Below are 18,487 nucleotides of genomic sequence, written 5' to 3'. Positions count from 1 at the left end.
GAAAGTTGCATTAATTATCCCTACCACTCAACATCGCAGCTGTCAATCGTCTGCGCATGTACACTTTTATTTCTTTCTACAGATTTCTTCGAACATTCCATTAATCTTTCGCTTCTTTTGCGAGACAACGGTTTCTCTCGTTTTCTTTTGAAATTTTGCGCGGGAGATTGGCCCGCGGTTAACCAGAATTAATCCCCTGACCCATGCCCGACGCTAGACCGCTGTCTTCAACCCACGTGTAACCCTTGTTATTTCAGAGACACAAAGATGAGACAGTTTCTGACTACACGAACTACTGAGTAATAGTTTATTTTGACATAAAACTTAATATGACAGCTCCGGCTTAAAGCTCTACATAGTTACTCTGATATCAACTGTCGTGATCACTGATTCGGGAAGTTTGATCATACTTTTCAAAGCAGATCCAAGAGTTTTCTTTCGTTCGCATTCTGGAATAGCCACTAAATCTACCAAGGCAGACTAAATCATACATACAAATAAACAACAAACAAACAAACACACGTACTGACGACACAAGACACAACAACACACAATCCTGCATGTCAGAAAAAAAATTAAGATTTGTGTTCTTTGTCTTTTTCGCTTTCGGGTCAATATACAATATGTTGAGGGTTGCAGCATATTTCTGCAAACTGATTTCTGAACAAAACAAGTTCTTAGAGAGGAAAAGAGAAAACGACGATTAGCAGGGAAAAGGGACAGAGCTTCTCTATGATCTACTTGGGTCTACATGACCTAATCTACTCACATTTTCACGGACACAAACACCAAGAAAAATAGTCAACACATTTACTGTACAGCATCTTAGTAAGGAGCAAATTAAGACAGGTTCCTTTTTAAAAAAACTCCCCAGGCCTTTATAACTTTTCTTTTTTATGAACTTTCTTCGCTTCTGCTTTCGACTAGAAGCAACGGAATAGTTTTGTTTTCAATCAACGAAACATGGAAATCGGGGAGTTTAGAACTGTGGGGGGGGGAGGCAAATATTACAATTACATCACGTTTTAATCCAGGCTGCCTACACTATGGTTTCCTTCCAATACGGGTGAGTTAAAAAGCCTTTTCCATGTTCATAATATAAATCTAAATTATTATATGTACTTATTCACACTTCAAAAGGACAATATTCAGATTTGATAGTAATATTATAAGGAGTCTGCAAACAAAGAAAATCCAAGATGCCCTTGTACACTGCAGTTGAGTGTAACAGGCCCCCCCTGTACGAAGCCTGAGTTACATTCATCTCAGAAATGACCAATAACTACTTAATTTGGAATATTTTAATTTACTCGGTCACCAGGTACCATGAAGAAAGAAAATTCTTGTTAAGAGTTTTCACGCGTCTTAAAAGAGAAAGACAAATTTCTACCGAGAGCGCTGGCACGTTTCGTTTCTATGGTAACCACCAGGAAGACAACTTCGTCTTCACTGACATGAGTAACCAATCTCACAAATACATTTTCTTTGCCTTCACATTGTTGAGTTTTTTTCAAGATCTAGCAAATTTCATTGGCTGAGTTCTTGGCGCCTACGGCCAGGAACGTGCGATAAGAAATTCATCTTCTAGGATAAGTTTTCGAGTTTCAAAGAGGACTAAGAACCAAAGAACGCTGTGTGGACAGACACCACGCGCTAAATCCCCCGTCCCCCACCCCCAACGAAATTCTCCTTTTCTCGGCACAGAACGATACAGCTGACAGACAAAGTTCTGTGAAAAGCCACAGAAAACTAAACGCTACATTATTCCACTGCATTAAATTTTTTTTTGTAAACTACTTTACAAGGCTGGTTTCTGACATAATTTAAGCGCTGGTATATTTGGAGTAGACATTGAAGCCGACGCCCCACTGCATTCCCCGTCCCATATCGGAATAAAACAGCTGAATGTTTGTGTGGTATAATAGCACAGCACATGGCAAGCAGCCTTGGTCAGGGCTGTTCAGAAAGCTGGATGAAAAGTTGGGGAAGGAGAAGAGGGAACCCATCACAGAAGCTCATACTGGCGGAGATGCATCCGCTGGATTATGTCGCGGCAGTCGTTGAACACCCGTCGAATATTCTCCGTATCTACTGCGCATGTAAAGTGTGGATAACAGTAATGTTTACCATCTCCGCTGGCTGTGCTGATCCGCTAGATGAGACAAAAGAGAACTGTTACATGAAATCCCAAGGTAATATGACACGCGGCGAGGGTAGAGGGTTGGGGGGGGGGGGGGGGAGAGGAAGTTTCCAAAATGGAATATTGGAGTTGTTTCCAAAGCGGTTAATTCCTCGAACGGATAGAAGCTGATATCTATCAGAAGTAGAGAGCTAAATGTGATTGTTACGTAATCATAATGCCAAAAGAAAACGCGTGCAATCTTTTACATCCCTTTGAAGGCTGTCCTACAATTAGGAAATAAAGACATCGATGAGGCTCCCTTTAAATGAGAATCCAAGCAGTACTCACAAGGAATTCATCACGAATAAAATATTTAGCTCTTGTCACCGATTCCTCATTCCCAGGCTCTACCGTGGCTAAACAAAAAAACAATGTAAGTGAAGAGACGATGGACTTTTGTTAGAGAAGATACTACAGAAGATACAGGCTAGTGCCCATCTCATTTTATTTTGTTTTAAAATTCAGACACAAAGAAGAGAGCTTTCTACAATATAAAATTTGAGTGACCGCATAACCAAGAGAAGAGGAAATTCATCTTGACTTCAGTTGACTGAAGGATGGGTAGCAACTACCCAGTGAATAAATTGCTATTAGTTTCCTAACCGCGTTGACACTGTTATGTTGCTCATTGTGGTGCACATCAACTTATCAGCTAGAAAAAACTATCATAGATTCACGTTAGATTGCCTGACTCAAATCAGTGCACACTGAGCACTAATGCACTTTCACTTGCACTCAATACACTACCTACACCAAATCAAACATATTTTCGGACCATTAACCAAAACAAGGAACTAATTGAGGACGTAAAACAGCCACAATTAGATAGTAGGGAATGTTTAAATTTCCGAAAAGTCAGTGAATACTTTGTAGCTCAATTTATAATCAAATTTTAAAGAGTAGATTCACCAAAAAAATACACTAACGTGCTTGTTAATGACATAGTAACTAAGCACAAAACAAAATAAGTAGAAATGCACCAATCACGACTCAAAAACATGACCTTTCTAACCCTCTGAGGTATTCCACAGTTAACATCAAGTCATTGAAAGGAACAGTATATAAAGCCTTCGTCAAAAACCTTACTCCATTTTTTCTAGAGAAAAGGGTTTTTTTCCGTCTCGTCACAAGTGTCTGACAAAAAAAATCTGATCCTCATGAGGAATCGAACCACAGGGTTCGTATTAGGTGTTCCCATTTCCTAACACTAAGACACAGAGACTCTACAGTGAGCTACACCATTATGAGGTTGATTTTCTTCTGTACGTCTTACCATCAGGAGGAGTTCTGTAACGCGCAAAGTCCGGGAAATAGTCCTCAATCTTGGACTTGCCAGCCCGTACCTTTTCTTTAAGCAAATCTTGTTTGTTGAGAAACAATATTACTGAGATTGTTCTCAACCATCTGGGAAGAAATAAAACAATTACAATATCACTTTTACTTGTTCTGCCGTTAAGCCCTTGTTACATTCTTACCAAATTTCTAACGAATGAAGACAGACTCAAAGCATTACAGTCTTTAAAAATATATATGCTTGGAAGGATCTTTAGGTAAAGCTGGGAGAGCATAATCCTTTTAAACCATTGTCCTGATTCCACATGCATTCCACATTCATAATTCCTATTAAAGAACAGAACAATGGAAAACGATTTTTTCGAATTTGACTGGCATAAAAACTACAAAACATTTTTTGGCAACTTCAGAAAACATTCCATGTAAATATTTTTCAAAATGTTGTTCAATACTTAAGTAATCACATCTAATGGTGATTTATGGCAAGACTTGGGCATGTGTTTGGTACACTATTAACATTGTGTGGGAACCACAAAGCTAATAATAAACAGAAATTCACCCCTTCCATCGCTTTATCTGCTGGGTTTGTGCAAAACATAAAACTTGACTGCAACTATGGTACTAATGTACTACATACTACGTAATTACTGCTCTACAGATGCATAGACAGTTCAAAAATGCCTCAAGGCACCATGAACATAGACATAGCTTAATTCAAAAGATCCAAAAGTAGACATTAACATTGTGGCTAAAAACACAGGCGGCCCAGGCTCCAGCTGTGAGATGATCATCTTGCGCAATAACAGTCATGGCGGACTATTATAAGAGTTTGTTTGGGAATATTTACGACCGCTTTAAGGAATAAAAAAATACGTCAAATTCTCAATAGAAATGCCTCACCTTACTTCCAAAGTGTATCACTTGTTATCTGACCGCTTACTTCGATGAAAAGAAACCATTTTAGCGAGTTGTCCATTTCGAGGTTTCAACGTACCTAAGAAAAGCCCTTTTCTTGAACACTTCCTAAAAGTGTTGAGTGCACAAATATCTATTACTGCTGTAATAAACAACGGAGGCATTGGAAAGGGCATCGGTGGCATCGGGAAGGGCATCAAGAAGAATCATATTTACGTTTTGTAACTTACTGCGTGACGTGCGTGGCGAAAAAAGAAAACCACAACCGTGGTCCCCAAATAAATTCTCCCACCTTTCCGCAAAAAATTTTTAAATTTTCCGAAACTTCGCCTGTTCCTGTTCGTAGGTCTGGCCAAGCCTTTATGGTCATTGGCCCCCGTATAGCCGCTAACCATGGCTTATAAATACAGGCGTTTAGTGTTACTTGTAAAACTCCCCGAAGGAGTTTACGACAGTTAGACGAAACGCGTCGGAGAATCGAGAAGTTTTACAACTACTGTTCGCAGAGTGCTGCTCACCAGTTTAGATTTAAATACAATTTTAAAAAATTAGTTGCGATAGCTGAGGCCAGTTTTTCCATGCAAGTCGTCTGGATATACCTTTCACGGAGACGCCCACACAACATTATTTGAACTTATTGGAACTCTTTAACTAATTTTGTCATGTCAGCTTCCAGTTTGAATTCCTTCAGAACTCGATTACTGAATATCCCTGTACACAGTTTTGTTTTGTTATCTGGAACAATGGTAAAAAGTATTATTAAACTTGTTAAACTTTCACCTGCCGTTCGGTTCGGACGTTAAGTTTTCATCCCGAGTGCATTTGTTAAATTGAATAGGAAAAAAAAACACTTCGAACGGAAAACAGAATTATTTTAACGTCTGGATCTTTTGTAAAAAGATCTCCCAAACGAGTTGCCTTGATTATAAATATTTAAGCATGGTAAACGCGTTAGCCTCGACTTGGCTGTTTCTCGAAGCTCAGTGTTTTCCTGCTTGCCTTTTTCCACGTGAAATGGGGCGATTGAATTTTACATAATAAACACTTAAAGAACTACAGCTGATGCGGGAAATTTTAAATTTCTTATCTTAGGCTGAGTATACAAACTTATTAATGACTCAAAAAATATACAAATCGAGAACAAAATTTTTGTAGAGTTGCTTAGCTTTTCATTTTTCTGGAATCGAAAGTCGATATTGCAAAATTCAAGTGAAAAGCAAGCCAACTGTGATTAATGCCTTAAACAAGGCAAGATACTTTTTTTTCGTCATACAACAAGTTACATATCGTAAATATCATTCTTCTTGATGCCTTCCCGATGCCTCCGTTCGATAATAGCAGCAAAAATATTGTTCCAGTCAAAGCTTTTGGAAAATTGCTGAACTTTTTAAGTAGCGAAGTATAACTTGGTAACATTTTGGCTTTACAACACGATTGTTTTCTGAAAGTTACAAAACGTAAATATGATTCTTCTTGGTGCTTTTCCGAATACCACCGATGCCTTTTCCGATGCCTCCATTATTTATTACAGCAGTAAAAGATATATGTACAATCAACACTTTTGAAGAATTGCTTAACATTTTATTTAGCGAAGTATACTGTTAACATTTTGGCTTTACAAACACTATTGTTTTCTGCAACTACAACTGATATGTCTCTATATGAGGTATTAAAGTTGTTTCCCCGCTGACCACTTGTATTTCGGTCATTTCTTCTTCCCCCGCTCCTCCCCGCTCCTCGCCCGTGATGTAATAACTCTCCCTCCCTTTCCGTCGCGAGCACTGCATGGTTTGGTTACAGTGAAAGTGGAATCATCGTTCCTGTATGATCGGCACGAAATGGAAGAACCCAGTATTAAGTATATTCTTCTGCGTGATCGTGTCGGACACGTTATTAAAAAAATGTTCCTTGGCCTTCCGAAGTCTACACCAATGCAAGTTTTGCGAGGCGAGTTATTTAAAGGTGTTCCTGAGGCTGATCAGCCTACAGACTCAACTAAAGTTGCTTTTGTTGGAATTGCACGTGAATCATTACGTCTTGAATGTCCTACGGAGGATATGGCTCAACTATCTGAGGAAGAAAGCAGCTTGCTTTTAGCGATTTCTTCATCTGAAAAAAGATACGAAACGTATACAGATAGGAAACGTCTGGCATTTGGCCGAAAATTGTCACAAGGAAGTGCTGTTTTCGTTGAAGTGAAAGGATTTTCAAAGTTTTTACCTGGTATTGTTTGGTACAGAGGTATATTACCACCCAATCTGGGAACTTGGTTTGGAGTTGAACTCATTGTAAGTACTCGTGCACTAGTGAAGTCGTGTTGTTGGATGTAACAATTTACATTATGAAAATTTTCTAAAGATAGCAACAACACAGATTTTACGAAATTATCATGGAGACAACATTTCACACTGAGTTAAACTGAGTTCTTAACTTCTCATTAGTATTTCAGTTAACCTGCTCAGACTTACTAAAGTTGATTTCAACTTCTAGAATCTTGTCTTCGATGTCTACCTTCCAAGAAGACTCTTAGACTGAAGGGATTTAAGTTTTGATGCACCTGCGTATAGTTTTGAAAATTCACCTCTCTTGATTTACCAGTATCGACAACTTCATTTGACATGGGCTTCCTTTCCAGGATTTATAACTTCACAGTAAATAATGTTGTTGATTCCGTTGTTTGTGCTTTTATAAAGAACCAAAACAACCCCATAGAAAAGTCTTATTGTGTTAAGCTTTGCTAATTAGCATGGAAACTGTCACCCTGCTCTTAAGTGAATTTTTGAAGCTGTCTTCCACCTTCTTTTACAGAGCTGGGACTTTCACAAATCTCAAAAATAGTTCTTCTTCTTAACCTTTAATTTGTGACCTTTCAAGGAGATTCTGCTCATCAAAGCCAGGAAAGTGATAATTAACATCACCTTACTTGGAAAATTCACAATTTTGTTTACTTTCAACAGGCTTCATTAATACAGCAAACTATAAAAACAGTTTCATCTAGGACAACCTTGTCACTTTCCTGAGGTGACATTTGTGACCTGCTTTAGAAAAACTCATAACCACAGGTTTTAGATTTCAAACCAAATTCTGTTTGCTTGCAGATTCTTAGCAATTCAAAGTAGCGATTCAAACTAGCATACCATGGCATGAAATTGCGCCTGAAACAGGCACCAATGTGACTAAATTTTTCACTTTGGTGACCAAATCCTGAAAATTAGTCGCCAAATTGGCAACTAGAATGTTTCATCATAACCTTAGCTAGAGATATAGTGAATTAAAAAGATTTGCAAAGACAAATCCGCGGCAAATTTCCTCATTAAGTTTGTTTCCAAAACACAGCACATGCATCTCGATCGATAACTAGATGCCATCTAGGATTTAGGTAAGTTTAAACATTGCATATCATCCATCCTAGTGTCCACTTTGTAGCACGTTAAAGATCTTTTCCCTAACTTAATTTCTAGAACGATGACAGCGTAAAAAAAAAGGTTTTGTTTGTCGTTCAAAATGGCAACCAACTTTTTTGAATTGGCCACCACTTTGAAGAATTCAGGAGCCAAGTGGCTATCAGAAAAAAAAATTAATTTCACACCCTGCATACCTTCTCAAGTAGCTTAAGTGACTGTTGAAAAAGTTCCAACAGTTGTTTGAACTGTTTTGGCATCTATTCAGTTAAAATCTCCTCTTGTTTTAAAAGAGGAGGGTGACATACAATTGCAAACAATTTGCATCTACTAAAACAACTATCACCCCAGTTTGAACAATAATTTCTCTAAGTTTCAAAATGACAAGTGTTTTGAATGAAACAAGTGAGTGTTAAATTTTAAGGCAAAGACAATTTTCTCCATCAAACCCAAGTATCTTATTATCACTGCACTATGAAGTTTTGTATATTGATTAGCAGCAAGGAGCAGCTACATGTAGTTGAAAGGAAATTCTTAGATTCATAGTAGTAAGATCTAGTGGAAAGAAACTGACTATTATTTAGAATGAGCATCTCAAGAATTCAATGAGCTATTTTTTGCCCACAACTTGGATTTTTTTTCTACTTCATAACTGTCATGAATTCACTAGTAAAGTTCACAAACAATATTTAATTGTAAAACTTGCCTTTCAAACAGTTATGTGCAAGGTGTCATCTTTATTTAAGAATATGTCATGTTTACTGTTAAGATTTTAAAATGCTACTTTCTTGATGGTATGATGTACATGTATGTTGCACTCTGGATACTGAACAGTCAGTAGGGGATAAAATTTTCATTGATGACAATGGCACCCATGTGAATGATAACGATGATGATAATGATGAAAGTCATGATGATGGTTAATGATGACAATAATCTTCAATAATAATGATTATGATCTGTGGTTTAACATATCTAGAAACATCCAGGGTCAGGAACGTGCGATGGAACATTTAGAAACAAGCGATACTTTACCTGTGAGCGAGGCTGTGGGGTTTTTGTTGGACTGGACAAATTGACACCTAGAGAAAATGAAGATGACTTGAAATCTTCAAAAATTGCAGAACAAGACGAAAACATTCAGGCTAAACTTAAATCAAGTCTTCAGGATTCAATATCGTCATTTTGGAAGGGAAAACACGAGCAAAGGCCATTTCAAGGAATTGATGGAGTGCTTAAGATTGATGACAGAGTTGTGACAATTATTAAGGATAGTCCAGCCAGGGGAACTGTGCGATATATTGGTGAGGAGGAGGATTCAACTAGAAATTTTCGTACAATTGTAGGATTAGAACTGGTAAGTTCATGAACATGCTTGTTTAACCAAATGTGACTAAGCTTTGTATTTATTAAAGTGTTATCCAGCTATCAGAGGAGATTAAACTGAATGATTAGTTTCGTTTTCCCGTTGCATTCTTGCGCGTGAAAATTGGTCTATAGTTTCTGCAAAGAGGAAATAAAAGAAAGAAAAGAAATGATTGATAGGTGTAGGGTGTAGGGTGTAGGTTTCGGATGGGTCGAGTAACATTGAGTAACTGACGTTTGCATTTTTGCGAAAGAAAAACAGCTTTCACCTTCAAAAGATTCCAATGAAAAATATCGTTCAAAAAATATATGAAATAAATTCAGACATACGTATATTACGGTCTATTGCCGTTTGTATCTGAATAGTTGTAAGCAAAAATAATTTTATCGGTGCCACGCCTCCCGTACTCTCCTCCACAGTCGTTGCTTGGTCTGGTCATGCAACACGCCCTCTTCCACGTTTAGTGACGAGACCAAACATTATGGCCAGCTGGAAAGCTAAGACAAGGCTTAGTGCTGTTCCTTCGTGAGAGACAAATTAACATTATTTGGTTACAGCTAGTTGCCTAAAAATATTTGTTCACATAATTTTGCCGTGGGAAGCAAACCAAAACTATATTTTATCTCCAATAGCCTCAAACCAGAGATATTTTGTGGCCTCCGTTCTTCAAACAAGTGAAAATACAATAGACGAAGAGAATTGTATCATATTTCAAAGGTTTTCACGTAGGCATAACAACGTTCCTCAATTGGTTGTTGCCTTTCTGGACTTTGCCTAGTGCGTGCGGAATACGTGATCAAGTATTGGCGGGTAGTTTACAAAAAATTAAGACATTACAGGGTGAAGTCTAAGGTAGCGGAAAGCGAATTTGATTGGAAGAAAACATCTAAGCACGTGAGAAGTGCGTGGAAAATTGACTGATATATTTCATGTGGGGGAGGATTATGTCATAAAATTTAGGTTGTTTACTGGAAGCTTTTTATTAGAGAAAACTAATTCCATAGTGATAGGTAAACATGTAATTATAGACAGAAAACAACGTTTAAGCACAAGATGTAATTCGTAGAGAACTTTTAAAAGCGCAGAAACAGTCATTTCTTATCGCAGTCGACGAAGAAAGTAAATATAACTTGCTGATCTTTTCAACCTTCGCCAGAAGAGCGAAAAGTAAAAAAGTACGTGAAAAATGTTCTAGTCAATTTTCCAATGTCAAGGTTAGAGTTCTTTGACTTGATTGGCTCATTTGTAAAATCACGCGCGCCGTGCGTGAATATAAAAAGAATACAAAGGGGAAGAGGAAGAGAAAAATTGTTATTTTAAATTTAAAAACAAAGGAGGTGTTCTGTCTTCATCTGCGATAGAAGTCACGGGTTTAGGCCACAGGCAGACCACTTATTGGTGCGACAGGAAGGATAAACTTTTTGAATTTAAAGGAATGCGTAAAGGACTGAAATATTAAACTGAACACCGTATCTTTGTCTAAAAAGCTTTAATAATATGAAACGAAATGTTGGTACACGTAAGTATAGCGTTGTCAGCCCACAACTACCAAACTCTGATTAGTCAATTCGAGGCAAACAATTAAGTGCATTAACATTTCGTTTCACTTTAAATGAGGTTTTTGGACAAAAATGCTGTAAATGTTATCTTTCACACCTGTAAGAAGTTTTCCCTACCACGTGGTCGACCTGTTGGGTGGTCTGCCTGTGGTTAGGTTGTCCAGCATTAAACTGCAGAGGGAAACTGGTAACTGCAACGTTTTTCGTCAGCTCATGTATCAATGATGAGCAGAGTTGACAAAGAATTAAAAATTTTCATTTTACGTTCCGAAGGCATAATTTAAAAGAAACTGATTGGGACGTAGCTGGTTTTGATTGGAATATAATTCGAGCGTTACTTCTTTAAAATTAGGTCCGATTTTGTTTTTTTTAAGCGGACCTACTGAAACTAAAAGTGCATATACAAGCTGGGTAATAGAGTTTAAACTGGTTGTAAGAAAAATGCCTACACTGCAATTGGCGAATTAGTGTTTTAAAAGTTCTTGTGTCCGTCTGTCACATTTTAATTTAGGATGAAAGATTGGGATTTGGTTGTGGTAAAAGACGTGGCTCTCAAAAGTTTGTTTGTAAGAGGGATTTTGCAGCATTTGTACCATTGGAAACTGTCATACCAGAGAAGGACTTTGATGGTTATTTTGGAGAAGCTGCAGGACAAGAAGCTCAGGGAAAGCGGGAGCAAATTCATGAAGACGAAATGTATGCAAGATCAATGAGCTGTGGTAATTTACCATCAGGTAGACAAATGATTTGATATCTCAGATGTTTTATAAATTTTTGGTTCACCTAGTCAAGCACACCATGCATTATGAAGAAGAAAATCACAATCTGTGAACTGATGTCTCTTTCACTCGATTCCCAGAAAATTTTTAATATTCAGATGTTGAGAAATTGTTCTTCCAATTAAAAAAAAGGGGTATCAGATTGAAACTTTTAATTTTTGTTTCTTGGACATTTTAAAACACTGAAGCTTTAGTTGTATGGTGACATGGTGTCCTCGAGTGCTTTTTTTCCTCTGAATTTTTAGATCTTTTGCAAGTAAAATTATTTGTATGAATGGATTGTGATAGATTGATTTGCAACTTTGCTATTACTGGGGTCAGAATGAATACTGGGATTGACCAACGCTCTACCAGGTCCCTCAAAGGGCATGTTGTTTTGCGCGGCCTTGATCTTTGTTGTTGTTGTGTGAGATGCAGAGCCGAAAAAAGTGTTGCAAATTCCTCTAAAGTTGGATGTTTGCATACCTTTCATCTTTCTGAAGAGATCATTGATCTATGTGGGGACGTGTAAGGTACAAAATTTTTACAAAAACCCGGCTTTTATTTTCAATTCGTGGGTTCATGTAGACTTCCGTGATAAGTAGTCATACACCATCCGTTTCATTCCATTTTGCGCAACCTTGATTTTGTTAGTTACAGAGTCTCGAAAATATCCAGGTCTTAACGATGAATCGTGCTGGGATTTTAAAGATGAAAACTTTAAAAGACAAGCATGGGAATCTGTTTTCCTCTTTTCTTTTATACGTCCCTTTAACGACTTCAAATGGAAAATGAACCTTTAAAGAAGAAAGGCAAGCAAATGCTCATGTTAATTCAGTCGCCATGTTTAATCTTTAAAAAAGCCTGCGGTTTATTGATTCAAACAAGGTCGTAACACTGGCGACTACGCTTACAATTGTGGTTGCGATTACGACGATCGCGCACTGATGTGAACAAGCCTTTCTAACACTGAGAACTAAGTTTCTGAATGATGTCATGATAAGGTGCAGTGCAGTTCACGAATTTCTGGACTGTCACAGGCAGAAGTGTTTGAACAGCATTCAAACATAACCCTATTGTTGTGACCAATTTGAGTAAGAGTCTAAAATAGCTTGAAAAAAAAACGTAAAAATCGTACATTATTTTACTTTATTGTTTCCTTTTCTTGAGATGCATGCAATGAATGTGTCAAAAAACTAAGACGAACTAATTCATTGAATTCTTCTGGAGTAGAAGCAATCATAATCTGTAAACCGATTCCCCTTTCACTCATTTCCCATAAGCTTAAAGCATTTAAATGTTGAGACTTAAAAAAAGAAGCCTGTTCAATTTGAGCATCAGTTTTGCCTTGAAACACTTAAGCTTTAGATGCATGGTGACATGTCGTAAAGTGCATTTTTTTCTTAATTCTCAGGTCTTTTGCAGGTAGAATTATTTGTATGAATGGTTTGCGATGGTTTAATTGTCAGACAAATTTTGAAATTGGAAAGGCATCTGGGGGTACTTTTATTGTAGTAGTGCATAGAACATAGCTTGAAGCATTGTGGTGAGGAAAACATGGTGGATTCATTTTGTATCTTCATCTTAGTTACTAGTGCGGAATCTGTCAAAAAACTAAGAAGAGCAACTTTAATGACCTTTGCTGAAACAGAACTCATGATGGCAGCTGGAGAATCCAGCAAAACCAATCGACAGAAATTTATAGAGAAACGACGTCAGATGCTCAGGGAGTTTGAGTGTAAAAACCTGCCCAGTGACAATCAAGATAATGCTGTCATCACACACGATGCAGAAAGGAGAGACAGTACCGAAGATTTTCACTTTAATGATGCTCCTTTCAAAGACACTCCTCTGGTCAGTTGTGGTCAAACTTGGGAAAGGACGGTTCACCTCGGTTTGGCCAGTAGTGACCCCGAGAATAGAAGACGAAAAACTCTTGGTAAGTTTCAAACATAAAGTGGTTCTTTACAACCAACATAACATCAGGCAGGCATCTTCCAAGTACATGCACCTTGTGTAAAATACCTACTCTAAACTAGCACTTTCATTCATGTTCATCTAGTGAGTGTGAGTGAAATGTCTTTTACTGTCGGGACAAGAATATTTTTCGCTCTGTAATGTAGAAATTGTCCATCAGATTTCTCCCTAGACATCATTTCCTGTCACTACGATGGAAGCTCTAGGGAACGGAGGAAATTCATGAGAGTGAATTGATTATAAGATCAGTGAGTTGTAAAAGATACAGTTGCTAGACTCTTTCAACCTTTTTGTGACGATGTCCCCTTGAAAGGAGTCTGGCAGTATGTATCAACTTGTAGGAACACCCTGTGTTGTGTGTGGGTTCTCTGCATTTAGAGGTTTCCCATTTTGTCATTTATGTTTCATTCCCCTCAAGAAAAGCAACGGCAATCACGAGACATGGAAGGTCAGCTGCCGAGCTTGCAAGAGAAACCGAGAGAAAATGACGAAGAAGAAAAGAATTTACTCGAACGATTGAGAGAGATGGAGCAGCAGTTGACTCAATTACGAGCGCAACTGGAAGAGAAAGAGTCGGAAAAGCAGGAACAAGGTGACAGATTACAGAGACAGTTGCGGGAGATGGAGCAACGGTTGGCAGACGAACACGAACGACTGCAGGAGAAGCATGATCAGCCTGTGAACCCCGAAGCACAAGTGAAACAGATGGAGGAACAGCCGACAAACGCTCAAGGACAGTTACAAGAGAAGCATGATCAGTTTATGAACTCCGAGGAACAAGTGAAAAAGATGGAGGAACAGCTGACAAACGCTCAAGGACAGTTACAAGAGAAGCATGATCAGTTAGTGAACTCCAAAGCACAAGTGAAAAAGATGGAGGAACAGCTAACAAACGCTCAAGGAAAGTTACAAGAGAAGCATGATCAGTTAGTGAACTCCGAAGCACAAGTGAAAAAGATGGAGGAACAGCTGACAAACGCTCAAGGACAGTTACAAGAGAAGCATGATCAGTTAGTGAACTCCAAAGCACAAGTGAAAAAGATGGAAGAACAGCTAACAAACGCTCAAGGAAAGTTACAAGAGAAGCATGATCAGTTAGTGAACTCCGAAGCACAAGTGAAAAAGATGGAGGAACAGCTGACAAACGCTCAAGGACAGTTACAAGAGAAGCATGATCAGTTAGTGAACTCCAAAGCACAAGTGAAAAGGATGGAGGAACAGCTAACAAACGCTCAAGGAAAGTTACAAGAGAAGCATGATCAGTTAGTGAACTCCGAAGCACAAGTGAAAGAGATGGAGGAACAGCTAACAAACGCTCAAGGACAGCTACAAGAGAAGCATGATCAGTTAGTTAACTCAGAGACACAAATCCGGGAAGTAGAGGAACAAGTGACAAACTTACGAAGACAGTTACATGAACATTTAGTGAATTCAGACGTACAAATTAGAGAGGCGACACAGCAATTGACCAATATCCAAGAGCAACTACAGGGAAAAGATGAAGAAATTGCTGGTTTAAAAAAACAGTTAACTGAACTCGAAATGACTCTCTCGACAGCTCAACAATTAGCGTTAAATGCACGTCAACGGCAGGAGTCACCTGACTGGGTCATTTCACGCGATCAAATTCACGTGACAGATAAATGCCTCGGAAGGGGAGGCTGGGGACATGTTGTGGAAGGAAAGTATTGTGGTTGTGCCGTAGCTGTGAAACAAATCCATGAGTTGATTCTTTCCAATCACAACCGCAGTTTGTTTGTGCGAGAAATGAACATAGCTTCAAGATGTCGTCACCCATGTTTGTTGCAGTTCGTTGGGGCCACAAATGACGAAGGAAATCCTTTGTTTGTCACAGAGCTGATGGAAACAAGTTTACGAGCACTGTTAAAGCGACCGCTTTCCGCTACTGAATTGTTCGTTATTTCCCTGGATGTGGCTCGAGCATTAAACTATCTTCACCAGAAGCAACCATCTCCCATCATTCACCGGGACATCAGCAGTGCAAATGTGTTGCTATGGCGACAGGGTGACCAATGGCGAGCCAAGGTTTCAGATTATGGCACAGCCAATTTCATGCGACATACCATGACAGTTGCACCTGGAGCGCCAATTTACAGTGCACCTGAAGCAGTCACTAAAAACCAAACCGTTAAGGTATGTTTGATTTAATATTTGTTTTTTTTCTCCACAATGACCCTTTGTCAATGGTATGTATCCTCAAATTTTATTCACTTAACGCAAGGTTGCGGTCATTATCACATCGACATCGACATTATCAATACCACCGAGTTGATTGGCGATATTGTGGTTAATATCATTGAATTTACTGTAAGTTGTTTTCTATATTCAGGTTGATGTATACAGTTTTGGTGTTCTTCTTTGTGAGATGTCGATCCAGGAAATGCCAGATCCTGAAAAGCGTGAACAGCAAGTTGCACTTGTAACAAACCATGTGATTCGAGCTCTCATCCGGGGATGCTTGCAAACAGAGCCTGAGGAGAGACCGTGTATGGAGGAAATAATCGATAAACTTGAACAGCCAACGTGAGACAATTTTTGATACTATTGGTTGTGTACATTTAAATATAAAGCGTAAAGGTATTTCCTCAGAAATAATTTGTTCGGTAAGTTAGTTAGTAAGTCTTCAGACACGGTCAGTATTATTTTATTATGATGATATAGAGAAGTCGTTCATGATAAAATGCAATTATAGATGAGGATAACTTTTATCAACAATTTGGTACTGTATCAGCAAAATGTGAGAAAAGATAGCTAGATAGATAGTTTGAATCGTTAGAGAAATTTAGAAAGAAGTACTTTTAGTTCGAATTTCTTTAGTCCATGAAACAATTCAAAATAGTGGTCGTCATGATGTGTTTTGTTGAAAAGCCTTAAATTGTGAAAATAGTCCATTTGGATGTGCTCTGCGCCCATTGACATTCTGCATGCCTATACTGGTACGCGCAAGACGTTGATGCGGTCACCAGAGCGCACAGGATAATTGGTCTTTGTGCGAAATGCGGTACACAGGGCGATTTCACATCGGCTGTTTTGAGCTACGAGACGATATGTATAAGGTGAAAAAGAGAGAGATTATAAGGTTCACCGTGATACGATTTTGTTTTGGTGAACATAGATGAAAGAGAAATACTTTGTAAACGGAACGGAACATTTTCTCTTTATTGTTTTGAAGTGTAGACGTGGTAAACATAGATTTATATTGAATAGAGGGGGTAAGTTTCTGAAAAAACCGTGGTGCTGCGTCGGTGAGATAGTATAACAAGGTAATTTAGTGTTATCAATTGAGTTGATACCGTCAAGAGTTTAAGAGCTGACGTTTCGAGCATTAGCCCTTCGTCAATCGCTTTGACAAGGGGCTGACGCTCTAAACGTCAGCTTTTAAACTTTTCACTGTGGCAAAGTTACGTTATCAACTCAGTTGATAATACGAAATTACCTTATAGATTTATATTGGTATGGTTTTTTAACTTTTTTGTAGGCTATGCAAAAAGACAAACTAACTCAATCAAAAACGAAAACAAGAACGAAAAAAACTTAAGTACAGGACCGTTTTGTGGAACAATGATGGAAGGAGTGCTTGCAGAATAACAGATCAGATAGTAAACTGATTAGCTTATGTTTCGTACAGGAAAACAGGTTTTGAGCTGAGAATAGGTTCAAAATACGGCTTGTTTGTTACCTTTTTTGCGCCGAATAAGCAATTTTCTACACAGAAGTACCTCTCTTTCGCATTGTGTTACCTGAAAACTGCACATCTCCCAACCAATCAGAATGAAGAAAATTTGTCATGTAAATTTGTCACCAACATTGAGGGAATAGTTGTGTTACCACATACTAAAACCGTGAGATAATATAGATAATATAACCCAAAAAGATGATTTCAACTCGCTTATTCCTGCAGCGATAAAAACATTTTCTGGTGCAATCCCGCGCGAGTTGCTCGGCAGTGAATAGCAAAGGATATTCGAAGTTTGAACGGCCAATCAGAGCACGCATTTAACACTATCCACTATTTTAGTATATATTAAATTTGTTATAATTATCTCTATCGCCAAAAATGTGAAATTTTATGGGATATGACTACCATACACTATGTGTAGCTTTGTTGCGAGGATAGCTGACCTGCGAGCACAAAAAAACTGAAGATCCGTATTTAATGTTGTTAAATATTTAAATCTACCAAGGTATAGCGCAGTATCACTGCTAACACGGTATTGCTGTAGTAACAAAAGCGAATAAGTTTTGTATTGTGATCCAACCATTGAGTATAACTCAAACTAGAAAATGAAAAAGGAAGATAGATTAAGACCTACCTTAATTTCAACTCCATGTCGTATCGTATTTTTCCAGCGGTTGCGTGAAATCCCTCGCATTTTCGTGGCATCTAGTACCGCAAGCGAGCCAACAGAAACATCGTTACAGAATACATGGAGAGTTCGAGGTTCCAAAACCTACCATTATTGATTGAGGGCCAAACTTTGAAAGGCTGTAGAAGTGAGACGACTATACCACCTTGAAAGGTGTCTCTCTTGTGAGTAAAACTATGGAAGGATCGCGTTGCCTTTCAATAGTGCTGATTAACAATAGTTTGTAGTAAGCAGGGCATGTTCTCATAATCATTCGTTTTAAAGAGTCACTTTTCGTGGCTGAAGTTAATCAAACGTTTCTGAAGTAAATTTCATTCCCGATTGCGGAACAAGTCGATAAAGAGATTCAGCAAGTGGATAGCGTGATCCAATCTTCGAACAGCTGTGTTCTGATCTCTCTTCCCTGCACTTCTTATTAGTGGGCGTAGGCTTTCTTAAGGTGAAATCATTGTCTTGGAGAGGTCCTTGGCGATCTTGAATCCAAGCTCCGGTCAACTGTAATTGTGATTGTAAAGGATGGGCGTAAAGGAAGGAGAGTGCTGTTAAGAGGCTGTCAATTAGACAAATAAATCGTATATTTTCTATGAAGTTATTCGAAGTGTTTGATGGTATTCGTGGGAGTGGAAATTCCATAACAGTTTTTATCAC

The 18,487-nt window shown here is 38.3% G+C and overlaps 1 protein-coding gene and 1 long non-coding RNA gene across 3 annotated transcripts; one reads left to right on the top strand and one right to left on the bottom strand.

Moving 5' to 3' along the window:
- Nucleotides 1-795: 795 nt before the first annotated feature.
- LOC131793378 (uncharacterized) lies at nucleotides 796-2,546 on the bottom strand. Its single transcript, XR_010716818.1, has 2 exons — nucleotides 2,471-2,546; nucleotides 796-2,152 (listed from the first exon to the last, which is right to left on the bottom strand). It is a non-coding gene; the product is annotated as an uncharacterized lncRNA (long non-coding RNA).
- Nucleotides 2,547-6,178: 3,632 nt separating this feature from the next.
- LOC131772407 (ELKS/Rab6-interacting/CAST family member 1-like) lies at nucleotides 6,179-18,427 on the top strand. 2 transcript variants are annotated; one of them, XM_066163018.1, is made up of 7 exons: nucleotides 6,179-6,678; nucleotides 8,771-9,148; nucleotides 11,228-11,450; nucleotides 13,063-13,413; nucleotides 13,870-14,739; nucleotides 14,899-15,605; nucleotides 15,802-18,427. In XM_066163018.1, the coding sequence occupies exons 1-7, from the start codon at nucleotides 6,229-6,231 to the stop codon at nucleotides 15,997-15,999; spliced, it is 3,177 nt and encodes a 1,058-aa protein (XP_066019115.1). In that variant the 5' UTR covers nucleotides 6,179-6,228; the 3' UTR covers nucleotides 16,000-18,427. The 2 variants fall into 2 exon arrangements, with proteins under 2 accessions (XP_066019115.1, XP_066019114.1); XM_066163017.1 differs by having other exon boundaries at nucleotides 13,870-15,605.
- The last annotated feature ends 60 nt before the right edge of the window (nucleotides 18,428-18,487 follow it).

Source organism: Pocillopora verrucosa, chromosome 3, assembly GCF_036669915.1.
Source record: "Pocillopora verrucosa isolate sample1 chromosome 3, ASM3666991v2, whole genome shotgun sequence".
Lineage (NCBI taxonomy): Eukaryota > Metazoa > Cnidaria > Anthozoa > Scleractinia > Pocilloporidae > Pocillopora > Pocillopora verrucosa.
This window is presented reverse-complemented; position numbering and strand designations above follow the sequence as displayed.

Excerpts from the sequence above, each read along its gene's own strand:
- LOC131772407 (XM_066163017.1), top strand. The coding sequence starts at position 6,229 with ATGGAAGAACCCAGTATTAAGTATATTCTTCTGCGTGATCGTGTCGGA. Across the intron at positions 6,679-8,770 it reads GGTTTGGAGTTGAACTCATT|AAACATCCAGGGTCAGGAAC; the intron begins GTAAGTACTCGT and ends TAACATATCTAG. Across the intron at positions 13,414-13,869 it reads TAGAAGACGAAAAACTCTTG|AAAAGCAACGGCAATCACGA; the intron begins GTAAGTTTCAAA and ends ATTCCCCTCAAG.